The following is a 27,244-nucleotide window of genomic DNA, read 5'->3' on the forward strand; positions in this document are numbered from 1 at the left end:
ATTATGGTACGAATTAAGTTTAAACATATCATGTAAAATATTTCATTAATTCCTTGTTCAAAATAGTTATAAGTGAAAGGACCAGTTTTTCAGCCAACCATTACACCCTCAACTATGAGGTCCATAAGTAATTATAAAATGCATGAAAAACTTTTATTTCCTATATAGAACTTTTATTCTTTTCAAACAAATATTTCAGAATATGAGCATGCTAAAATATCTTGTATATTTTTGATTGCAGCTCCACAAGCAATGTAGGACACTTGCTACTGAAAGTTTGGCATGGTTCAGGATAACTTGAAGAATGTTTGTAAACCAAAGGCAACTGTTTATATTTCAATTATTTATACATTTATGTTGTTATAACTTGTTTTTGATAATATATTTATTTAAAAAAAAACCAAGGGCACTGATTCGAACTATGGAAATATGGAAATTGACAGTGCTACTGTGCTGTAAACTTCTCTTAGGATCAGTAATCCACAGATAATTTTTCAGGTTATGCCTTTTAAATAAACAGTAGACAAACCATAAATAAGCCATAATGTGTTTATTTATAAGAGAGCTGATCCCTAGTGGCTAGTTTTGTTTTAAATTGTTGTAATCAAGGTGTCTGTCATAAGTATAAGTGGCTACACCTTTGGGGATCTGTACTTTCCTAACATTACACCTAAGTTGCGGGATGAGTGTTCCAGTTTGTTTAGGTTGTCCCAAAGATGTTTTTCAAAAGGTAACTGGACTTTCTTTTTTTCCTTGAAGATATTTCACTTCTCATCCAAGCTTCTTCAGTTCTGACTGAATGGTGTGTGTGTGTGCATGTGTGTGTGTGTATGCTTCCACTCCCACCATTCAGTCAGGACTGATGAAGCTTCTTGGATGAGAAGCAAAACATCTTTGAAGAAAATCCAGTTGTCTTTTGAAAACCACCTTTGGGACAATCATGACCTGGATGAGTGAGAATCTTCCTAGATAGTTGGTTCAGGAATCTAAGCTACCACTTCCTATCCTTCAAAAGAGAGCTTAATTTCAGAATCTGAATAGTGAAGAATACAAGCTTCCCCCTTTCTCTGGATTAAACAGTCAAACAGCTCAGTTTTCTCTTTTATCCATAGTTACCAGACTCAAATAGCTTTTGACTTGGTGGTGTCAGAAATCCTATGCTAGAATAACAAAGGATACTCTTAATTAAAAAAAAAATTCAGAAAAAAAGGACTTTGATAATAAAGCAGCTGCAGCAAGACATTGGAGACTTAGATCTATGTGTAAAAGTTAACATTCATTATAATACTAGCAGACAGAAACTACATTACTAAGCAAAGCAATCTTGCAAGTAACACAGACAATGCATGTGCCTTAATTTTCATTGTCAATCTTATCTCACCCACTGCATTTGGAAAAGGGTTACCTTTAACTGGGATTAAAATACATCTCTGTGTGTCTATCCATCAATCTAGTTTATTTATCTAAAATATGTAATATGTTTTTCTTAGCATTTTGCTATTATCGATGCTAATTTATCAATATCTATATATCCATGCACACACACACACACACACACACACACACACTGAGAAATACTATTTTTTTCTTAGCATGTTGCTATGATCAACAAAGCCTGTTGAATTGAAAGTGTAAATACCCCTGAGGCCTTATGGGTTATGTTGGGAAAAATAGAAATGTTCAGTGCTTATCAAAAAGTTATCAAAAAGTTTTCAAACATTCCTGAGGTCTACAAGAATAGATCAGGAGTGCACAATATTTCATAGAACCTTTCCCCTTTTTAATTTCAGAAGGTAGGGAGACCAATAGCAATGGAATGATAGTCACTTGGGGTGAACTAAATACAGGTTGTACTATACGTGTTTTATTCGTATCCTTTGACCGTGAAAACTGAAAATGCTTTAGCAGAACTGAGTAAAATAATACTTTGGATTTGTAAAAATGGTAGAATTATACCATGTTGGCTTCCAACTGTTCTGGAAATATGTTGCTGCAGAATGTTGAAGATGATTAGGCAGTTTTTTTCTGGGATAGATGGCAATAATATTCTACTATCAGAAACACAATCTCATTTTGAGATAACCAAAAGTTGAAAAAGACCTCCTTACCTTGTAGCATGCCATGTAATAGAGTTGATAGTGCAATCTACACTATGATTGTTCAATTTCACATTAATTCAATGTCAAAACAAAAAACCAGCAGTTGGGGTAACTGTACAAAATATGTTTATGTGCTGGAATTTTTGGACCTCCAGCAGCATCTAGTGGCCATAGGTGCTGTGGAACTTCAACTGGCACTTTCAAGCAACTTCTATGATAGATTAATGGACAGCATATTGCAATAATTTACAGGTAAATACATAAATACAATCTAATTTTTAAAATATTTTCCTTAGACAGTATTTGGGCTGAGATCCTCATGCACATTTTCCTGTTAAAAAACAACAACACTATCACATATTCTGTTATTAATTCCAGAAATAAAAATATGTAGGTAGCTATGCATTTTACTCTCTGTATTATTATTTGTTAAATTTATTTCCAGCATATCTCAGTGTGGCCAGTGTGGAGCTACTCTAGGCAGCTTACAATAATAAAAAGAAAAATGAAAAAAGTATAATTAGAACAGAAATAAAATAATAAAGTAACGATGACAAAGAGATATAATGAGAATAATACATCAATATGCTAGGCAAAAGATGGATGGATGGAGAGCGGGGAACAGGTGGGGAGAGGTGGAGTTTCCCATTAATCCCATTAAGCAGTCCCCATGTGGTCTCCAAGTTAATTGATAGAGGCACATCTATAGGCTCCCACGGAAGCAGAGAAGGCTAGACGGTATGATGCTCGAAGGGCAGGTGCTGCAGCAGAAAAAGCTCTTCTTCTGGATCCTGAGAGTCACTCAGTTCTTTCACTGAGAGGATCTGAAGTAGCCCCTCTCTGTTGGCACAAATAAGATGGGACAGGAAGAGATACTTCATCAGGTATTAAGGCCTTAAAAAGGTCATAACCAAACCCTTGAACAGCACTTGGAAGCAAACCAGTAACCAGTGATGTTTGCAGAGCAGAGGTGAAATAAGTGCCATCTTATCCCAAAAGTGTTTTTTTCAGGAGGCAACTGGACTTTGTTTTTCTTTGAAGACATTTCACTTCTCATCCAAGAAGGGAAATGTCTTTTTTAAAAGCCCAGTTGCCTCCTGAAAAAGCACCTTTGGGACAACCATGTCCATAGACAGGTGCCACCTTAGGGGTCCCAAAGACTGCTTTTTCTGCCACACTTTGCACCAACTGAAGTTTTCAAATTGATTTCAAGGATAGCCCCACATAGAGCACATTGCAGTAATCCAGATGAGAAATGAGCAGGGGTTGAGTAATTATGTGCAGAGAATCATGATCCAGGAAAGGTCACAAACTGGATTTGTGCTAAAGCTCTCCTGGTCCTGCCTGCCACCTGATATCTAGCTCAATAGTAGTAACTATGAGAGGATCTTGGAGTCCTAGTGGACAATCACTTAAATAAGAGCCAGCAGTGTGTGGCAGCAGCAAAAAAAAGCCAATGCAGTCCTAGGCTGCATTAATACAGGGATAGAAACAAGATTACACAAGGTGGTAATACCATTTTAAAAAGCCTTGGTATGACCATACTTGGAACATTGCATCCTGCATTGGTTGCCATGATATAAAAAAAGACGATTAGGGGACTGGAGGATAAACATACAAAGAATGGTTGAAGGAATTGGGTATGTCTAGTTTAATAAAAAGGACGACTGGGGCTGATATGATAAGTCTTCCAATATCTAAGGGGCTGCCACAAAGAACAGGGAGTCAAGCTATTGTCCAAAGGACCTGAAGGCAGGACAAGCAGCAATGGATGGAAACTAATCAAGGAGAGAAGCAGCCTAGAACTAAGGAGGCATTTCCTGACAGAAGTGGAATGTCTTCCCTCCAGAAGTTGTACTCCAACTGGAGGCTTTTAAGAAGAGATTAGACAACCATTTGTCTGAAATGGTAGTTTCCTGTTGAGTAGGGGGTTGGAAGGAACTCCAAAGTACCTTCCAACTCTGTTATTATTAACCCTATTAGACCAAAAGAACCTATAGGTAGTGAACTGGATCTGAACAAGGTAGTGCAACCCTGTCCAGAACTAAGGAGGACAAACACTCGATTCTTGAGGCTCCATGCACCGAAAGCCACTCAATTTTGCCAGGATGTAGTTGAAGTCTGTTGTCCCTCATCCAGTTCCCTACAGCTTCCAAGCATCATGGAAGGGCAGAGACACCATCACTCGGGTTGCCATGTATGGAGATGTAGAGCTGATTATAGCAATAGCTTATATACCGCTTCACATGCTTTACAGCCCTCTCTAAGTGGTTTATAGAGTCAGTGTATTGCCCTCAACAATCTGGGCCTTCACCTTGGAAAGACGAAAGGCTGAATCAACCTTGAGCTGGTGAGAATCAAACTGCCAAACTGCTGGCAATAGGCAATCAGCAGAATTAGCCTGCAATATCACATTCTGACCACTGCGCCACCTTTTCATCCGCATATTGATATCTCAACCCATGGGGACAGAAGAGCTCACCCAGCAGCTTCATGTAGATATTAAACAAGAGTGGAGAGAGTATTGGGTACCAAGCCCTGTGGAATACTGCAAACAAGTGGTGTGATATAACAGGACAGAATTAAATTAAGGAAGTTATCCCAAGGAAGAGCCTCCAAAACAATTCCTGCAGTCTGGAAGGATGTGGTCCAGTGTAAACAAAAGATAAAATGATGCAACTTGGGACAGGGAAAAAAAATCACATGTATATAAGTGAAGTCTTGGCTAACAGAGACTAACCAGGAACTTTCTTGGATTGGGTAAAAGGCTCCAAGAAAACAACCCATTGAAGAATTACTCTGAAAAACGTAACCAGAATCTTATGAAATAAATAATAACAAAATTGTATTTTTTATTCAAATCTTTCTTTCAAATACATTTCCAAAATTGATGGTATATAATTCTGATATTTGTACCTCAAAAAAAGAATGTTATAAAGTTGGGAAGATGGCAAATGTCAAAAATTTGGAACTTCTTGCTTGGGGGGCATGCAAAAATTATATAAAGTGTGGGGAAGGAAGATTTGTCCTAATATTCAGACCACAGGTCATCCAATAAAACTGAATAAAAACTGGTTTAAGAGATTAAAGGAAAAACTTCTCAACCCAACATAAAGCTACACTTATACAAATATACAGCAGCTGCTAGTTTTGTCCTACCATTTGAATGAATTTCAGGTTAATCTCATCAATGGCTTTAAGGCATACTGGTTGTATTTTATCTAACTCAGGGATAATATGCTTTCAAATATTGAATACCTAGAAACAATGTATGTGTACAGATGAATGCTGATGACAAGTACTAGTGTATCTTAGCATACTGGCAGGCCATCATTTGTGATGAATCTCTATGATCAAGATCAAATCACTGTCTTGCACTCTTAAATTAATGCTCCCATATAATACTGAATTACTTGGCAATAGACTGCACAAACTCTCAGTCAGTGACAGAGACCACAATCTTGTCATTTTGATTTTTCAAAGCACAAGGAAGCATCCCTCAAAACAGGGATCAAAAACAAGCTTGGTTTTTGGGAAAAGAACTACTAATGGTATAAAGCATTGTTACTCAAACTTGGCAATTCTGGAAGTTAGTCCACATGCCCTAAAGTGGCTAAGGTTGAAATATCAGTATAAAAGCTGCAATAGCTATCTCAGGATCCTGAGGTTGGATATGTATTCTAGTTTGCTTGTTTTATGGCAGGGGCCTAACTTCCATACAACATCCACATAAACAGTTAACAACTCTTCCTTCTTATATTGAGATAGGTTTAACTGGAATTTATTATTAATGGAACAACTTCAGTTGGTTCTCTCTAGATATCATTTTTTTTCAAAGTTACGACTTTCAATACATGCACAACTGAGCTTTATTTTAATACCTTAATTTTGCACTACTGTTAACTTTGAGAATATAGGAACTTATAAAGTGAAGACTAAGTTATTTATGGACAGGTATAATTTTCCATGCTCACTTAGGTAAATATTTAAAAGGAATCTCTGGCTTGACCCCTTTATCTTAAGTTGCCCATCAGAAATACTTCCTGGTTTAAATTAATAACCATTAAGAACTAAAATGGTTTTGACATTTACAATTTCTTCTATTCCAATCATCTTGTGTTTTATTTACAATGTGCCTAATTTCTCTCCATTTCTGATTGCATTTCTATGGGAAAATTCACCTCAAATATTCAAATATACTGTTCTATAGACAAGGTATATTGTGCTTCTGACAAAAAAAAAAATCGGCAGCAAAAACCTACAGAAAATTCTTTGCTACCATTTTGTCATTCTCTGAATTTTTGCAGCCCAAATAAAGTATGTCTATTTCAGACATCCTAGCTCTTTTACACCCCTGTTCAGAATGTTACTTTTTAAAGTTTGAACTCAGTAGGTGTTGGCATTTTGAGGTAAAGGGGAAAAAAATAGGAAGAACTTAAGAGTTATATCCCAAGCCTATGAGTGTCCCCATATTAATTTGCAGAGGTTAATCTTGAAAAAGACAATACAACTTTCTTTTTAACACAAAAATATGCAAATGGGTAACAAACATACAAAGGCAAACAATATATACCGATATATACATATAAAGCTTTTTGATTTTTCCTTGATCTACTTTCTTTTTCAAATCACATTTATGATTTGTTGGGAACCATCTGATTTTGAGGAGTCAGGCACTGAAAAACACTAACTTGTTTTTATATAAACTACTGGTTTGCATTTTAAGCAAATTCATACGGAAATAAATATTTGATAACTTTTCTTTCAATTTGGTAGAAATATTTCCTTCAAATTTAAAGATATGCAAAACATGACTGAGTTTGAAGGAGGAACAAGTATCCATCCATTTCTTACATGACTCGTTAAAAATTAACTAGCTGAAAAATATTTATAATTTATAATGGCAAAAATACAATTACTTATTTCCTGGGTATGACACCCGGAAAAGAGAGTTGCAAATATATTTGTACGTGTATTATTTATTTATTTATTGTGTGTTTTTAAAAAATTATTTTAAAGAAGCACTTTTTTTGGCTTGGGTTTTCTCATCTGCTATGGAATGGCTTGAAGAAGAGTCCCAGTAGGGAGGAGGCAGGTGAAGGTGATGAATGCAGTGGGGAGCTGAGAGATTCCTACATGTCTGGGAAGACAGGGTACAAGAAGCAAGTATGCAGCAGAGGAGAGAGGTAGGAAATTTAGTAGGATGCTGGAAAGCTACCATAAACAAACAGGGATGAAATGGTAAAATTAAGCTATTTTCATTCAAACTTGAAAGACAACACAGTTACAACCAAATGAAAATGATTTTATTAAATCAGACTTGAAAAAAGTCACAGTAGTTTAATGCACTTAATAATTATCTTAAGTGCATGCTGTACACTACCAACCCAAATGGATTGTTCTTCCAATTGTATAAATAAAAATCAACATATTTACATTGAAAAAGGCATTATTCGCATTATTAAACAATAACATTTTAGCTGAGAAATATGTAAGACTTGATTACTAGAACATTTTTTATATCAACATTATATTAGGCATATATTCCTGGAATTACAAAAAAAAAAAAAAATTGCCTCATTTGGTTCTGGCACAACTCAAAACTGTATCCAAAGTAGTGTTTTCTTTTTTTAATCAACATATTTTTCATTCAATCTAAACATTTTCTTCAATTTACTTCTCTGAAAAGAAGCCTATCACACTATTGCTCTCAATCTGGCAACTGACAGTAAAACAATTTTCACTTTGTATGTTACCAGGGACAAAACTGAATTTACTCTTCTAGCATCCTTTCAGATCATCTTCATTTTTTTATTATAAAAAAATCAAGGGTTATTTATTGGTACTAGAAGGCATTGTTTCTATAAAAATACAGAATTCAGTTTTATTTACATAATAAGCATCATTTGTACAAGATTCAATTGCAAAATAATGTACTGTTATTAGATCAGGCCAGGTTTTGAGGTGAAAATCATTCACTTGAAAAAGACTGAAAGCATTCAGTTCTTAGTTTCACTTGGTAATAATGTTGTGCATGGATCAGATAACACAAAATGAAACTTAGAATATGAATATTGCAGGAATGCATTAAATGGTCATTTAAATTCTCTCTGAGGGTTCCTGTAATTGTGCCAAATTATTTACTCAGCTATCTTGAATGCTTGACTCCAGATGAACTCATTGTCCGGGATCGTTGCCTGAGCACTGGTTTTGCAAGGAATTCCAAATCTTCAAAGAGAGGATTTTCGATAATGTCTACAGCCTCTGGTCTTTCTGTGGGACTTGGGGAGAGCATGTGCTTTACCATCTTATGCTAAAACATAAAAAACAATATTATTTCAGATGGTGAAACATCTTCCGTTGATAGCATTATCTAACTGTTGTCCCCTTATTACAAAGTAAATGCAAACACCCTTTTCAGGCATTGACAAAAAAAATTCTGCACAACAGCTATGAATAGATGTTGTCTCATTCTGACCTCAGTTTTATCTCATACCTTAAATACTCTCTGGCATTAATATATATATTAGAATTATAATATGCTAGCATTAGACAGCATTAGATATCTGCAAAGCATTATCTGTATCAGTTTAGATGGCAAGAAAGCCATAGGAGGATCTCCAAATGCAATATTTCAAGCATTTGTGTCTTAATAAATGATCAGTACAAAGACATTAAGCACGGAAAGGAAGGCAGTGTGGCTTTATTCTAGAATGAATATAGCTGGATAATCAGTTATAGATAGGAAAGTGTACATAAAGATCATTTGTTGTTAGGAATGTAAGTCACCTAACAGTTAGTTGGGTTGGAAAATATATAAACCAGGAGACATTTTAATACTATCTCTTTAAGGGAATGCTAAAATTGTAATTGGGTGTAGTTCCTCAAGCGACCATAAGATGGAGCCAGAAACCTGGGTTGTTCCTGTTCTGTTGTTTCTGGAGAGTGTTGCGGTTCCTCCATTTTTTCCTATTGACTGTTGTTCTTGGATTTGATGTAAGTCTGTTACTGAACTGTTTATGACACTGGACTTTGTTATTTGGATTATTCATGGACTGAAAACTGACTGCTTTAACTGTGAATGACTTGGACTGTTTTGTTGAACTTTGCTTAACCGTTTTACTGGAAGTAAAAACCTACATTTTACTATACAGTGTAGCTGTGTGCTGTGTGTGTGTTATTCTTCACCACTCTCACTACGTCTCCCTGTGTGCGCTCATTCTCCTAACGGTGAATTACCTCAACATTTGTGTTGTTTAAAACAAAGTTTAGAAACAAGTTCAAATTATAACCTTTTTTTTTTTTTTGGGGGGAAGAGACTGAATTTTCCCTTCTCCAGAATGATAAAAGTGACAACTGTGCCTAGAAAAGTAGTATTTGGGGTGGGGATTTCAAATGAAGTCTCCCAATGACATCAAGGATGCATTCATTATCTCTTGGATCCAATAACCCAAATTTAATTTCCCCAGTTAATGATTTAAGTCATGAAGGAAAGATCAAGCATAGCAGATTAATAGTACAATTTACCAAGCAGGCTTATAATTTTTAATAAAATAAATGCAGTTTATTTATTTAAAACCCCAAAGCACATGTCTAAGCTAGAAATTTAAATTTCAATATACCTCCAGTGCATATTCCTTTATGAACAATGGTGGGAAAGTCAAGTTTCTTACTTCACTTAAAATCTGTAAAAACATTTTAAAAGAAAATGTTACTTGCGTTGAAATATGAATTACATGTTTCAGCTCCAAGTCCTAAGGATGACAATATTTTCTTTTTATGAAAGCAAATATACTGCAGTTTCATAATAAGTGTGTTTTAATTTCTTTCAGTTGTAACACCATACAATTATGTTAATGACCCCTTTCTTTGTCATTTAGATTACCATATCTGCTTTTTTAGATTACAGAAATACATTATTACAAGTTTTTATTCTTGTACAAGTGCCTATCCTGATACTACTCTGAGTCCAATACATTACTTCTATTCACTCAGTAATTATATTTATATAAGCTTTCAGAAAACTTTATCTTGACATAAAAAAAACAAAAATCATATTTAAAAAAACAATATAAAAACCACCCCCAATTTCTGATCATATATATTTGACAAGGCATTATTTTATACTCCTAAACTTTTAAAGCAAATTAACTTCAATAATAGCTTCTCCATAGGAATTATAGAATCATAGCTAAAATAATAATTATTATTCTTTCTTTGTGCAAGTTTTGTACCTAATGGTAAATTTACAATTTTCAGTTTATTGCTAAAGTATAATTCATTTTCCTCCCAAGAATATTTTCAGAAGGGCATACCTACCCTGACTCTCTCCATCTGAGTGCTGAAAGGATAAAGAAGCTCAAACAAGATCAATCCTAAGGAAAATATATCGACTTTGTGTGAATAAGCATTTCCATAAATCTGTAAAATTTAAAATAAGAAGTAACCATCAAAAACGGAACCATCAGGCTATATTTTTATTTTCCACTAATATTTCTGCCCAAAATCTTAATATTTAACCAAAGTAAGACAAGAGAGTACTTTGTATCAAATAACATCAAATAAATTCATTTTAATAAATATTAACAGTTAAATAAGATATTTTGAACATTGATATCAAAATTAAATGACATCTCTTGAACAACATCTCAAATAATCACGACTAGACACTATGTGCATTTGTAAAATGATACATTTAACTCATAATAGCAAACATGTATGTTTCATTCAAATGTTCCAGAGAGTTGTGGGATATTCATTTCACTCATTTATATTTTTTAAAACCCTTATTAATAAAACAATGATTTTTTTTTAGAATTTCAAAAATATTAGCTAACAGAAGTGTACACAACATTAAGTTGCACAAAAATAATAGTGATCCATTAACATATCTGGAGGAACCTCAGGCTTGCCAGTTTTGGAAAAAAAATCTTAGAGGAAGAAAAAAAACAAACAAACACCAAGGACAAAAAATAAAAGAGCTTCATGCTTAACCAATTATAAAACAGGGTAGAAATTTGGGAGGTGAAAATGAAATTGAGTATCTAGAAAGATCTAGCTGCCTGGCACACTGAACAAGAACTCCCATCTTGGAGCGCTGATTTTTGTATGTTGCATGTTATACATTCAATGCCATCTAAAACACTCTTCAGTCGAAATATCAAAATATTGATGTTATTTCTACAATGTACTGGAGTAAAAATAAAATCACCAAAACTATAATAAATGCCATTTAAATCCTAAATGGGGAAATAACATAATGCAAACACAAAGTAATTAAAACATATCATATAATTTCTCTGAATAAGGTATTCCTTATTACTACTTTCTAATAAGTCAGAAAATATTATTCAGTCAAAAAATATTTGTTGATGTGGCAAAATTCAAAATAAGGAACTTTCTGACTCATACTTGATATGTACTCAATAATTGTGCCAACATTTATTCTTTGATTTATGAAACAGCATTACCAGAACCCTGTAAATCAGATAAAAAGCATACCTGTTCTGGACTCATATACAGTTTGGTCCCAACTTGTCCTGTGTGTCTGTCATAAGCTGGCATTGGTGTTAAAACAGATTCTTCCTCCTCCTCATCATGATCCATTGCAGTTACTAGGCCAAAATCTCCAACTTTTACTATGTTATCCAATGTAAAAAAAATGTTGGAAGGCTGTATACAAACAAATGAACATGAAGAAAATTACAATAAAGGCATTAAACAATATACTCTGTATCATATAAAATCATATCATTACATCTTCCAACCTTCTATCCCTAATTTTCCTATATGGTCTTTGTCTGAAATTTTAAAAAGTTTATTTCATCAATGAAATACAGGTAGGTTTCAATTAGTGTGGTTAACGAATCCCATGAAGTGGATAAATTACATAAGAGTTTGCACTATTTAAAATCATACTTTTATGGAAATATGTTCAATAGAATAGACAATAAAACTCTTTAAACATAACTTTTATATGCACATTAATCAAATATTATGTAAAGGATGAAGAGAATATATTTATAAATTAAATTTATGATTAATGAAATGATGCTATGTAAAGTAAAAACAACAAAAAATCTACCATAGATTCAGACATTTCAATATCACACTGAATGATTAGCTATGCCTAAACCTCAAAATTGCAAGTGTGCCTGTGCTAACCTCAATTGTGCATGTGTTAAACTCACAATAACTGAATTTTAGGTTGCATTAAATGTGGCTGTTTTCAATTTAGAATTCACAATATCACATTATTAGAACTCGTATTAATTGTGATGTACAGCATACAAATAAATCACCAACAAAAATATTTAAAGTAATTGTGTAATTTAAAAAATACACATGCTGTATATTATAGTATCTTTCCACTTATGTAAATTTATCCTCTGTTGAACTCCAGGCTTGACATAGTCTTACAAATTCCGTATTTCAAGAAAATAATTTAACATATTTACATATTCATAATTATTTCCATTAACATATATGACTTCAAACCAAAGAAACTGTTGACTATTGACCAAATATATGAATTAAACAGCTCTGAAATTTCTTACAAACAGAGGAAAAAATTAATGGCTAAGTTTTTTAAACATACTCTGGTTTTTAGACTAACTCTGTTCTTGAGTTACAAGAAAGATTTTTCCCCTACTACTTAAGATCTGGATCACCAGATTTTCAAGATTAGATATTACAATTATTTTGTTCCACATCTCAGGTATAAGCGTAACATTAATTTTCAGTTTTGAATTTTATATAAAACTGAATTGTTTCACTTCAAATATTGTATCTTTTAAACATTCTAATATTCCTGATATCTGGGACCATAATTGGTTGTGGTACAGGTCTCAACTGTGTATCTTATGAAGTAGAATCATACTTGGAATACAAAGTCTTTAAAAAATCAACTCATTTTTGAAACTTCCGGTTTGTCAGCTTCGGCAGGGATTCGCGATCCTGCGCGATCCCTGTTGCGCTAGCCGTCTTGGTGCCTCCGATCCAGACGGGTTTGGAGGCTAAGGTTGCCCTGTAGAGGCAGCCGAAGATAGGAGGGATCCGGACAGGGGGTTGGGGTTTTCGCAGACCCCTTCCCCACCCGGCTTAACCCTCTTTTCTCAAGGCGATGGAGCGGCGGTCAGCAATGGCCGCCACAAAGAAGCTGACAGCTGGACAAGATTGTGCTGGAGGAAGAAGGAGAAAATTTTGAAGCGAAAGTTTTTTGGCTGAACTGGGACTATAAGATACAAGTATTATCCTGAAAATCCTGATTTTTTGAAAGATACTCTGTTTCCAGAAGAGATTTACAAGCGGCGAGTGAAAGTGCTTAAAGAAAGTTTACTCTCCTTCCACATGGATTTAACAAATGGATATTGAAAATCCTGCTATTTTACAGAAGGTAAAAATTTAAAGCTTTCTGTTATAAGTGGGAAGGGAGAGGACAAAAGGAAAATTTTTATTAAGATTTTGTTGGAGGAGATGCCTGGAAGATTTTGAGATTGGAAGTTAATTGCAATAAGACTTTAAAATACAGATTGGGTTTTTTTTTTTCCTTGCCAATTGATATTACCCCAGGAAGAAAAAGTGTGAAGAACTTTGTGCTCTGTTTGGATTGTTTGATGATTTTGGGATTTTGGGGAACTGTTTCAAGCTTTGAATTATCTTGGTTGTTTTAAGAAGAAGAAGAAGAGAAAAAAGAAGAAGAAAAGGTTTATAATGGCTTTATCTGTTGATGAACTGAGAGAGGAATATGGTAAAATAAAAAAAGAAGGTAAAGACAGTGTGAGAGAAATTTTTCGCTTTTTAGAAATGGCGCTTGCCACCTATCAACAAACACAGCAATTAATGGAGGAAGCAGAAGCAGAAGAAGAAGAGGAAGAGGAAGAAGAAGAGGAAGAGGAAGAGGAAGAGGAAGAGGAAGAAGAAGAAGAAGAAGAAGAAGAAGAAGAAGAAGAAGAAGAAGAAGAAGAAGAAGAAGAAGAAGAAGAAGAAGAAGAAGAAGCCATCTTTAACGAGTTTACAAAGTTGATTAAAAAGGACATAAGACTTAAAAAAATATCCAAGAAAGAGAAAAATAAGATGCAAAATCAATACAATGTTAGAAATCAAAAGAAAAGAGAAATACAACAGAGAGGGGAAGCTAAGGGGGGTAAAAAGACCAGATGGGATAAGATAGGAAGGAAGAAGGGGGAAAAAGCCACAAAGGTATGAAACAAGATGTGGAAAAGAAATCTTTTTTTAGGGATAATGGGTAATGCATAATTTTGTTCCAAATGTTTCTGCAAGGTACATGATAGTATTGTAGTATTTGTATTAGAAATAGAAAATTAGAATTTTATAAGATTTAAGTAAAGATTAAAACATTAAAGGTTTAATAATGATAGATTTTAAGATTTAATAAAACATTAAAAGGAATGTTTAAAATACTTAGTTTAAGTATAGAGTTTACTATTGTGTGGGTGTGTGTATGAACTTATTATTATGGTATTTGTTTTTGAGATAGATAATTGGAATGCTATGAGATTTAATGTTTAATTATATATTTAATTACTTTATGGATTTACTATTTTAGTAAGTAGAATGTACTAAGCAGAATTAGATAGGGAACTAGGTGTTACCTTAAATGTTAATTTAGGGGAGCGATGGAAAGGCATCATACTTCGATTCGTGATTTCAGGAGAATTTTTTTTTTTCTAATATGAATGAGATAAATGGATAATTGGAAAAGAATGGACAAAAGATACAAATATAATGATTTAAATTAAGATGAAATAAATAAAATAGAATTAAGAAGAGTGGAAAGCGGGGAGAAGTTATAATGAAGATATAGAAGGGTAATAAGATAGGTAATGGCATATAAGTTGAACATGAATTTAATTGAAGTCCATACAAAGAGAGGTAATCCGGGGCCAAGCTACTTTTTAAAAAGAAGTTTTATGTTTTTGTGTGTGTATGTTTGATTGAGATTTAATAAAACCTTGGGAGAAAGCGAGAAGAATATTTGTAAACAAGGCAGAGGGAAATATGAATATGATGAGTATAAAATGGATAAATATAGAAGAAATGTAATTGAATAAGAGCAAAGAGAAATAATGAGAAATTTGCTAAAAATATTTAAGTGGAAATGGGATATATTAGAATTATATTGTATAAAATAATGTTTTATCGGCCTTGTAAAAATTTATAATGGAAAGAGGTTTAATGTCTTTAATGTCTAATGATGCTTTGTTTGTCTTTAAAATTAATAAAATTTGTTTCAAAAAAAAAAAAAAATCAACTCATTTTTTTTTTTGGTCCACATGTTCCCATAGAACAGGGCTGTCAAACTCAATTTCATTGAGGGCTGCATCAGGATTGTGTTTGACCTCAGGGGGGCAGGGTGGTTGTGGCCAGGGAAGGCACGGCCAGCTTGATGTTACTCCTGCAACCCTCTGCCAAATGGAGCTGTGTTTTCACTGGCAGAGGGTTGCAGGAAGCAGTGGCAGCCAAAAACAGAGCTCAGGAACCCATTTTTGATGGTAGAAGCACCACAGGTTGGTACTTCACTGTTTCCAGAGTGGCCCCGTGGGCCAGATCTAAGTACCCCATGGGCCGGATCCAGTCCCTGGTCCTTGAGTTTGACATTCCTGCCATAGAACATCTACACTACTATCTACAAATTTGCGTTATTCCACAATGTAAATTTCTCATGTGATTCTGGATCAAAATGAATCACTTACCTATTATTAACAACAAGATACGTGTAGCAGCTTTCAGTTTGTGATCAGGTTTCAAAACTGGAAACTAGGATCCTAAGTTTTTTTTCTTGCTAAATGAGCCCAGAAGGCAATAAGGGCAATATTCATAAAAGTTCCCATTCACCAAAAATTTAGCGGTTAAAATAAAGGCTCAATATTAAAGTTTTGATTTTTGTTCTTTTCCCCAGATTCATCAGCCAAATTGTATCTCCTCTGAAGCTCATGAAAGCAGAATCAGATCTTTTATAATCTATTTCCACATTCTGAAAAATATATCACTTTCCAATCTGGATTTCCAATGCAGTTCTTAGTGATAAGAACCTGCTATTACAAATGGAATAGGGAAAAGAGAAAATCTGTGACCTAATTTCCAGGAATGCAAGTCACTCCTGATTGCTTTGAAACTGCCTGAAATATCATCTTCTGGTAAAAGTTTTGTCATCTGAACTGAAAAACATTACAACTTAGGAAGAAGGAGATGAAAAAACACTAAAAGAAATTTCAAAACACTAAAGGAAAACTTGACACTAAATAGATCAGGGTGGATTTGATCACGATTTAAATCACTACTAAAAAGGTTTGATTTAAATCAACTCAATTTAAATAATAATTTTTAAAGAATAATTGTCATTTCTGTCCCACGACGGCTCCTCTTGATCCGCTGTTGACTCACTGAAGGTCCCAATATTGCAGAATATAAAACCCCATGCTACATAACTAAGCTCCATTTCATGCTGAATAAACTAAATTATTAATGTATCTTAAATAGAAAACTACCTTTAGATTTTTACTCCAAAAGCATTTTATAAAAAAAAAATTGATAAAAGAAATCCAACTTAAATTTTAAAAAATCTGGAAAAAAAATAAATTTTTATCCACCCTGAAAGAAACTAAACTGATTTTAAATATGTCTCAAAATATGACCTCAACTCTTAACACTTCAGCAAAATCTCAAATAGCATTGTTTAATGCAACTAATATCATAATTTACTAATGGCATTACTAAATGTACTGTATACTCTGTGCATGTTATGGTAGCCCCTGAAGTTAAAATATTTTAAGGGAAGATGATTGCCCAATTGTTATATGGGGCTAAGATCTGGGGGAGAGGTGAGAAAGTTATTGCCCATTTAGAAGTAGTACAAAACAACATCATTAGGAAGATCTTGGGACTCATATTCAGGACACCTTCGCTACCTGTTAGGCATTATAAGAAGCTAAAAAGCTTCAAGAATCCCACCTTGCCAAACTCTGTTTTCTCTGTTATACAGTTGGGATCCAATGGACCAAATTTCTGTTACCCATTTATTTTGGAAACTTTAGTTCTCGGAACAGATAAAATAACAAAGTAAAACTTTTTAAGACGGATGCCACTTAGGTACAATCACCCAAATGTTCATCTTAGTATCATTAAAAAACATAGACACTTTTCCAGGAATCTAGTTAGCATAACCAGTGCTTTACTGGAAGGGTTTTAACATATCTTTACCTGCAAACCATGTCTTTCAAATATCCAAAGGGAAATATTTCTTTTTGTAAACTCTCTCAAACAACACCTCTGTACTTGTGGTGTTGGTCAAGCAAAGGACATTATCCATTACATCTTCTGCTGCCTTATGTTCAATGAAATTAGGCCCAAATTACTGATGGTATGCTAATTAAAGGGCTCCAATCTTGAAAAGCTGAATTATCTTCTTGCAAATATATTTTGAATTGTTGGTGACAAGTTACTACATTTTCTCTGCTGTCATTTAAACTTAGAAAGGAATACCGTACTTAAGTTCTTAGCTGTAGCTTAGGTTTATTTTGCTGTAAGTTTTCTTTATATCTAATACAGGTAGTCCTGGACTTACAACCACAATTGAGACCAGAATTTCCCTTGTCACATCCATTTTTATTACCTTTTTGCTATGATTACAATCACTGCAGGTAAGTGAATCATGCCATTTGCAAGAATCTGGTTTTCTTTATTTACTTTGCTTGCTAGAACTGACTAGGAATGGTCATAAATCGCAATGACATGATCCCAGGATGCTGCAACTTTTTTAATTAAAGTGATCTTCGACTTACAACAGTTTATTTAGTGACTGTTAGAACAGCACTGAAAAAATTCAGATGTTTGGCAACTGACTCATATTTATGACATGGGGGTCATGTGATCAGCTTTTACGACCTTCTGACAAGCAAAGTCAATGGGGAATCCAAATTCATTTAACAACCATATAATTAACCATATAATAAACAAATTAACAAATACACTGATTCATTTAACAACTGTGGCAAGAAAGATCATAAAATGGAGTAAACTTACTTAACAAATGTTTCGTTTATAACATAAATATTGGGCTCAATTGTGACCGTAACTCAAGGATTACCTGTATATGCCACTGCCAAGTAATCACATTTTGATCACATGATTGTGGGAATACTGTGTCAGTTATAGATGTGGGACTGGTTATAAGTCACATTTTTCAGTACCATTGTAACTATGAATGGTCATTAAATGAATTTTTGTTACATTGAGGGTTACCTGTACTTTTTTCATTACTTTATTTTACTTATTTTACAGTTTTTCTACTTCGCTGTTATTGTATTTTATGGCACACTGTAATATTACAACCTATGGCTGCAACAATAAACTTATTTATTGGGGATTATATTTCATCTGAATAATTTATATTTATATTTTGTGACAGTATTTATTCATGAGTAATTTTTCCATAGTATATTTTCATACTGCATAACATTTTTATTTATTTTTAATAGTTTATTAAAATTGCTTTGACTGATTTTTCTGGATTATAGTCACTGAGAGTTGGGCAGGATACACACTTAATAAATTAGTATTATATAATTTACTTTATGTTCACACTGCAACTGATAAAGATTACTAATAAATAATAGTATAATAATAAATAGTAGTTTTTCCTTGATATCCTTCTTAATATACAACAATGAAGAAATAATTCTGTGAGACATGAAAATACTTTTCAAATACATACATATAATTAAATAACTTACTCTACATTGTATTTTCAGTACGAACCTTGAGATCCCGATGCATTAATCCTTTACTATGCAGGAACTGGACAGCTTCAGCTATTTGCAGAAATATCACAAGGCACTCAGTCCTTTCTCTCTCCTCTATTGTACATCTTCTATTCATCCAATCTTTAAGGTTTTCTTTCCTACAAAGTTGCATCTGGATATAAAGATACACTTTTGGAGTGGTAGGTAAACGTTTTTGAACAGAGTTGTTAGAGCAGTCCAAACTTAAAGTTGTTGGTCTTGGTGGAGAAATAGATAAAGAGCTTGTTGATGATGACTTTCTATTTTTGGATTCTCTTGTGCTTGTCGCTTTATCTTCAAAATGGCTATCATGAAGCAAACTGGTAACATTACCCACTTTATTGGAAGAATTGTCACAACCAGAGTCTTCAAAGACAATAGAAGAAGATGTTCGCTCCCTCAACCTTACTACCGATTTAGCAGGAAGATAAACTTCAAAGGAATGTATTGGATCATTATCATCAAGACTGCTTTCCATATCACAGCTATCGATGAAATTATCTTGTGCACTTGCCAACTGGATCAAATCTCTGTTCTCAATGGCAGAAAACTCCAAAGGAGAAAATTCATTCTCTGATGAATCTGACTGGTCACAAGGCAATCCTAGAGAAAGCAGAGTCTTCTTTTCTACAGATGTAGCAATGACTTCAATGTTTTCCTCAGTAGAGAATGGCTCTGTTTTAATTTTAAACGATGGCACCTCCATTGGACTGGGAGAACTGAGTGGCCAATCAATACTTTAAATATATTTAAAAAAGCAGAAGATAACATTATAAATTAATCTTACCATATGTTGCCCACAGAGCAAAAATACAAAGCTTTTTCCATGTCAATGAATTGAGGTATGCTTCAAAAATGATTTGGAATGCTTTGGACTCTGCATGAGCCCAGAACCTCTTTGCTATTCATTCAAGTAGTCATGAAGTTTTGCATCCTTCCTTTAGAATTTGAAAAAATATGCCAATTGTTTTAACAAGATAACTCTATAAAATACCTGGATCTTTTTAGGCTTATACATAAGTTTAAACAAGAGTATGGTTGTTTAATTAGCAGTATAGGATGTGTCACATTTGCGCAAGGTTTGCAATTTTTTCCAAATTATTTTCAAATTGGGCATACCCTACTAAATCATTTTAAACCATTAGATTCATCATCAAGTTACTTTTTACACCATTCAGAGTATAAAGGAATATTGAGTATCTGAATATTTTAACAGGAACATTTCAAGATTTCTTCTAAGATAGTAATTTATTCTCCAATCTTCCCACAGTCCTACTTACCTCAGTAGAAGGGAGCAGATGATGTGGACTCCTTCTTCCTTTTATGGCTTCTAGCATCTTTTTTATTAATGGGAATTTATCAATTTATTACAGTAGGAAGTGCTATTTAAAACTCTTAACCTCATAATTTAACATGATTTCTCAAACTAATTTGACATATCTTGTAAGTGCTCGATGAAAGAAAGAATATTGTATGGATCAATCCGCTTCCAGCAATACTCTTTCAGCCTCTATCATTATGAAAGTGTAAAGGGTTGATAATGCAAGTGTTAAGAGTTTTCAGAGTTTAAATAAATTTGTACAACCATAATTATTTCTTTTTACTTTTGGAGAGACATCCAACAGACCTTATACAACCCTAGAAAGGCCTAGATTATTAATCAAAAATCAAGAACACAGGGCGTAACTTCACATTTTTCAGGAGATAACTTCAAAAGTAAAACTGTTACTTCACAGAAAGAGTAGGTGAAGGTTGGAGGTAGTGGGTCAGTCATCAGTAACTGAGTTTAAACATGTTTGGGATAAAATGTCTATCATCTGATAAAAAGTTAAAAATAAATAAAATAAAAAACAAGTAAAATAATAAATAAATAAATCAAGAGGAAAAGAAAAACAAATAATTCATCTAGTGGGCAGACTTGATGGCCCACTAGATGTTTTTTTGACACAGTTTTCTATTTTTTTATAAATAGTCTGTCTTACTTTGAATCATTTTTAAAATATGCAATACAGGTAATGGAGCTTGCCTGTGAGGTGCTGACAGATTTAATCACCATCTTAGCCTTCCTGAGATTGCTAAGCAACTGCATGGGTCACTAAATAAACAGAGTAAAAGAGCTTCCTGATGGAAGAGGGTGGGCAGCTTCTCTCTGTGTACAGAACTGGTGTGCTGGGCCAAAAAAAAAAAAAAAAAAGGAAGCCTGGATCCTGATGATCTGAGTTTCCTTTCTCTAGCTCAGCGTGCCAGCTCCCTTCCACATCAGGAGGGTAGGGAAACGGTGTGCTGTGTTAGAGAAAGGAAATGGCTTGCTTTTTCTGCTGATTTTCTGAGGAAGCCGGGAGGGTAGACTGCAAATCATGATCACACGATTGCAAAGGGATTAGCTACCTGTTGTATGTGCAAATAGTTGGCAATAGCCCAGTTTGTAATCATATGACTGTGGAGGTTGAACAAACTGTTATTAAGTCAAGTACCAAACCTTGATTTGAACTACACTGAAAAAAAATAGCATTAAAGATAAAAGCAATACTTAATGATGAGGAATTGATGAGAAGAAAAATTTACCATGCTTGTATCTTTGAACAAAAGGTACATTCTTCCCAAAATCTGCATTCTATGAATTTTGGGATAGTTTGCTGCTCTAAAACCTGTGCCAGAAATTTTATGCAATGGAAAAAGCATTTCTGAAAATGCATGTCAATTTTTAACACTTTTTAAAATATAGAAATACTAAGCAAAAATGAGAGGTTTGCATATTAAATCACAACTACCAAACTATATTAGACCTATAAAGGCACAAATAGACAATACTCCCCTATTGAGGGGAGAATTTACACTGTCTGAGTCCTCTTTTTAGTTTCTGAGTTATTCAATACATGTATATTCTGACTTTTATCCCCTACTGAAGCAATAATGGAATAATAAGGTGAGTTCCGTCAAATCTCCAATCCAGGCATTACACCAGAGCCACATTTCTCAGTTTTTATCGAAGTGGCTACATTATATTCTTCTGACTATGTCTTGGTTCCTCTATAGATACTATTCTGCAAAATTTTGATTTAACAAGATTTGTGAACACCATCATATTTCCAGAGCCCTTTAATGAATGTATACATTTTCTAAAAACTAAAGTAAATACCTCTCATCTTTCAACCACAGCGCATCCATTCTTTCTTGCCAGCTCTCAGGTGGTGCTTCTAACCAAGCATTGAAATATCGAACAATAGAAGGGTGTTCAAGTTTTGCTAATGCCTTAACTTCACGCATGACCTTTTCACGTGCCAGCTCTCTAAAATTTGAGATAATGCAACAAAAAAGAGAAAAGATTTATGCTGGGTAAATTGGTCATTTAACATTTGACCTTTTCAGCTGACAAAATAGATTTTCTTTCATTTCCTTGCATGTAAATTATACATCCTACTCAGTAATTAATTGAAATAGTCTATTTTCTTGGAAAAAACCTTATTCAACCCAAAATTTTATTTGAACTCTTTTATGCATATCATTATAATTTCAGAACTGAACCCTTTTGAGTTAAAAGCTGGAGAACTTAAACTTCTTTTTCTAGTAGTCCTAACATTACATGGATGTAGAAATAATGCAAGTATTCCAACATAAAATGTTTCAAACCACAACAAAAATATTCTTAACTATAGTCACTTTGTATTTTTTTTTTAAAATACAGTTGAGGGACATTTATAGAAGGTTCCAAGAGAATGTTGAAAAATTTACTGAAATTATTTTTGCTATAATTATTATTGAAACTACTAACACTGATTTCTTATAATATCTAATATTACTTTTTAAATTATGAAAACTTTCCCAGCCATTGAATAAAATGGTTCTAAAACAACACCAACCAATACGTGATCCTTGGTGCCATCTAGAGCAGAATATGAAAACAACCAGAAAGGTATGTAATTACCTATTTGGAAGACGAATTCTTTTAATAGCATAGTTACAATCGTCAACTTTGTTTCTGGCTTCAAATACTACTCCAAAACCTCCACGACCGAGACATTGAACTGGTTCAAAATCTGTCAGATACCTGCAAGAAAACACAAAGTAAACTGATTTTTCCTGTACTTGCACACTACTAATTTAACATAGGCTTTTATTTGATGATTCACATATTTGAGTTGTTAGTTGTCTGGTCAATGTATGTGAACAGACATTCAACATAATGACCTGCTAATAGTTGCTTGGTGTCTACATTTGCTACTGAAGAAAAAAAGTCACTCCTTGATCAACACTAAGGTTAAAAAAGCCTGAATTTTATTGTTACTTACACTTTCAGTTCAACAGAATATATTTTTAACTGGTCTACTAAGAGACCAGTGATCTCTTAATGTATGCCGGTCATGAAGTTTGTGTTGTGGATTGACAGATAAGTCAGTATAGAGCAGTGGTGGCTAACCTTTTTGGGCTCCTGTGCAAAAAATTGTGTGCGTACTTGCACGCTCGCACTCCAGCACCCGGAGGGCAATGCATGCCCCCACGCATGCGCGCGCAATCCCCACCCATCCACCCCCTTATCTGCACTGCACCTCACCGCTGATTTTTGATCAGTTTGAGGCCTTTTTTGGCCTCCCAGAGGCTTTAGGAAGGCTTCTGCAGGCCAAAAACTAGCCCCGTTTCATCACTTCTGGTATTTTCAGAAAAACAGGAAGTGATGAAACGGGGCTAGTTTTCAGCCTGCAAAGCCTGCAGAATCCTTCGTCAAACCTTTGGGAGGCCAAAAAAGGCCTCAAACTGGCTGAAAATCAGCTGTGAGGCATGCACATGCGCAGTGAGGTAAGCTTGCCTGCAGCTCGTATGCTGGCACAAATGGCTCTGCTTGCCACCTGTGGTACGCGTGCCATAGGTTCACCATCATAGGTATAGAGGCTCTGGCTACCAGTAATGATGAGCATGAAAGCACAAGTCTTTTATAAAGCTGCTAATGGGTTTTTTATTACTTGTTGTTACTTAGCAATCTTTATCAGTTTATTTTTAAAACAGTTTCATATTTTATTTGAAATTTCATTAATGTAGGGAAACATAAAATTAATCATTTGCATGTAAAACCCTGAAATACAGTATTTCCAATATTATCTTAATATACTTCCTCCATTTAAAGTTTTTTTTTTCAAAGGGTAAGAAAATGCATCACAGAAAACCATACCATAACGCATTATTGAAATAGCAGTTACCCTTAAAGCTTTTATAATCCCACACCCAGCATTTTTTCTGACATTAACAAGCATACCAAAACTTCATTTCTTCTCCTTGCAACAACAGTTTCTCTTATTACTCTTCTTAAAAAGCAGCAAGAGACAACTTATTGAAAGGAGGTGGAGATACTGTGCTTTCAAGAAAAATGAATTTGGAAATAATGCTAGTATAATACTCCTCCAACATAAAATGTACCCACTACTTTTAATACAAACCAAAGCAAATTAAAACTATCAATGTTTATTTTTCAAAGGCTATTGCAATGAATGCATTTTGTCAAAGAATGACTACTTTTACCTTGATATATATCCAAAATTCTTAAGGTCATCTCTGCTGTTGTCTTTGGTTTGTTCATTTTTATTATCTGTCTGACACTGAGTTTCAGACTCCTTCCGCTGCTGATAAATAAAACAAATAAAAGTCAATGAAACCGAAATGTTAATAGGAAAATTATCTAATTTCAGATGTGTATTCTGGATTTCTAAAATATGCAGGTAAATAAGATATCACAAAAACCATTATCACAGATTCTATCACCCACTCAATCTGAGTAGGGAGAATGGCTGCTGAAGAAAGAAAGAAAGGATGGATCTCAAAATGAGCATTTTCTCTGAGGGTTTCCTTCATTAGAAAATTTGTTATAATATATTTCTGTAGAAAGTAAAAACCTAGCTGTTTAGAAGTATTTTGGTATCAGCTGGGAGGGAGTTTCCGGTACCAAAGGCATAAATGTTAATATAATCTTTTCAGGTATTTTCAGTGTTCTGCATATATTTAAATATTTGCTTTGACTTTGTTATTCTTGTATATTTATTAGAGTCCTTCAAACTGAACAGTATACATTTCATAAATAAATATTCTCAGCTACTCTGATGCAAATTTAAAAAGTGACAGTTGCAGAACTATTTAAGATAATTTTTTCAATCTCTGGTATTGGATGTTGAGTGGCATCACATAACATCCTTCTGACCATATGGTGTGGTTGTGTGAAAACATGGTATAAAAATTTAAAGAACATGATTGAAAGATATTAATAATTTAGAAATCTTGTTTATAATTCTAAATGTCACTTTTATTGTACTAAAGATGAAGCATACAATCAAAGCTGATCTGAAATACCTTTTAATTATTTTAATATTGATGATTAGATGCAAAGTTCTCCATTAAAATATGTGTACTTTCACTTCTAGAATCCTATACTTACCCGGTTATGAGCATCAGGATGGAAAAGCCTGCGCACAATGAAAGTTGTGGCCATAATACAAAATAAGATGGTACAAGCAATTTCTTTCCACCAGTGCAGAAGTAGAACTGGATCTTTTTTCCGGATGATCTTTGAATTCATATTTTCAGAAAATCTTACAGTTATCTGTGTGCTTCGTCTATTCCTCTCTCGTGTGTAGTATGGTAAAAAATAGCCATTATCTATAATTGAAATAGTGAACGTTATTAAATATTTTCTAAAACTCACTTAAATCATGTTATTTGCCACACTCTGGGGTATCCGAACATAGCCACACTCTGGGGTATCCCAATGTACTGTTCAGGCTTGAATGTGGGATGTCCAAACTGAACAGAGGACGTAGAGATTATTGGAGATATAGGAAAGGTAAGGTATTTTTTTCCCCAGGGTTGCTATAGCTAATCCTGCATAATGAGTTATTTGGGATGCTGGTCAATTCCTTTTTAACTATGGACTCTATCCAGGCTGAAAAAATGGTGCTACAAAGATGAAACAACATCAAATATCGAGAGGGGGGGGGAGGGAAATGTGACTACAAGCCTCATGATGGAATGAGCTCCTGTAAATTTGTTCTAGTTCATGCCAACGTAAGTTCTAAAGCATTCTATAAATGCAGATAGATAAAACAGGTACCACTTCAGTAGGAAAATACCAGAGACATGAAAGGGGCCCCTTTGGGCATCCATTAGGCACAAGTGATGTCACTGGCTAATCCTTTCAACTCAGGTGCCTTGGTGGGTGCTTCTGACACCAATGTAGTAGTAATGGTATCAAAAATCAACATGTGATTAGTTCATTCTCCCAGACCTCTAGAAGTATCCTAGAAATAAGTTCCAGCGAACCTGCAAGATGTTTGTATACCTGTATGTCTCTAAATTGAGGAAAGGACTTTTCAAGTCCAAGCACATCCTCCTCCCATCCACACAACAATCCTCTATTTCAGTGTATTTGTATTTTGTCTTCTCTACTGCAAATGGATAATTTTACCTCAGCTTCGCATGGGCTATATGGAAATACTTTTGTGGCAGTTAAAATGAGAGAATATTTTACATGAAATATAACCTGACCTTTTGTCTGCCCTTTTCATTTAACTATTTGATTTTAGTGAGTTTAAATTGTACTGCCAATATTTGATCGTTCATAAAGAAAAATAGTTTTCTTACATTTACAAATCTTCCTGTTAAAAATAAATTAGTTTTTTCAAAATTATCCTGATTTAGGAATACTGAGTAAGGTTTTAAGACTACTGATTTTACTTGTCTGCCCTCTATGTAATGAAAAAAGCAGTTTGAGAACCCAGCTGAGATGATAGTCAAATCTGAATCCACACTATCAAGCAAAATACTACAAAATCCAAGTTTGGTGGCCCTCAGAGGGGTTCTCTTTGATAAAAAAAAAATGCTGTTATAAACAATAAGTAGGAGGTGCAAATGTAGCAAATATTATTGCTACAAAGCTGGATCCTTTGATCAGTACCTCAGGAAAGGTTGTTTCTTGGAGAATTAAACATTTTTTTTGTAAATCTTTACTATTTTTTCTGGGCCCAATGATTTCTTCCTTTTGCTTCACATCCATCTAGGATTTTTTTTTTTTTAATTCTCTTTATTTCTCAGTAAAACAATCAATTTCTCTTTCTCTATCACAATCTTATTTTCCCATTTTTACTATTCCTATTGGAATATAGCTGGGAAGCATGTATGAATTTACATGTATATACCTGCCCACTTCTGTATAATTATGGTTAATGTGAGAGATATGACTGCTATATATAGATAAGTCAATTAATTCTGTAAACGGGGTGCTTTATTTTATATAGTTAATTTTGTTGATAATTTTTTTTTGCTTTGCCTTTTTTTAGTATAATTTTGAAAAGCATGTATAACCAA

At 33.9% G+C, this 27,244-nt stretch overlaps 1 protein-coding gene across 3 annotated transcripts in view; it reads right to left on the bottom strand.

Annotated features, from left to right (window-relative positions):
- Nucleotides 1–7,383: 7,383 nt before the first annotated feature.
- EIF2AK3 (eukaryotic translation initiation factor 2 alpha kinase 3) overlaps nucleotides 7,384–27,244 on the bottom strand; it is a 44,520-nt gene continuing 24,659 nt past the window's right edge. For 2 of the 3 annotated variants that reach the window (XM_026679877.2, XM_026679878.2), the window contains 9 exons: nucleotides 25,320–25,540; nucleotides 24,413–24,513; nucleotides 22,827–22,949; nucleotides 22,041–22,190; nucleotides 18,879–19,638; nucleotides 11,601–11,771; nucleotides 10,419–10,520; nucleotides 9,722–9,784; nucleotides 7,384–8,412 (listed from right to left, as the gene is read on the bottom strand). In XM_026679877.2, coding sequence (XP_026535662.1) covers nucleotides 8,248–8,412; nucleotides 9,722–9,784; nucleotides 10,419–10,520; nucleotides 11,601–11,771; nucleotides 18,879–19,638; nucleotides 22,041–22,190; nucleotides 22,827–22,949; nucleotides 24,413–24,513; nucleotides 25,320–25,540 — 1,856 coding nt within the window. In that variant the 3' untranslated portion in view covers nucleotides 7,384–8,247. The remainder of the gene's footprint in view (nucleotides 8,413–9,721; nucleotides 9,785–10,418; nucleotides 10,521–11,600; nucleotides 11,772–18,878; nucleotides 19,639–22,040; nucleotides 22,191–22,826; nucleotides 22,950–24,412; nucleotides 24,514–25,319; nucleotides 25,541–27,244) is intronic. The other variant, XM_087945858.1, reaches the window with a different exon arrangement.

This window comes from Notechis scutatus, chromosome Z (genome assembly GCF_049901735.1).
Source record: "Notechis scutatus isolate UNSWTSFEM ecotype Mainland chromosome Z, rNotScu1.2, whole genome shotgun sequence".
Classification (NCBI taxonomy): Eukaryota; Metazoa; Chordata; class Lepidosauria; order Squamata; family Elapidae; genus Notechis; species Notechis scutatus.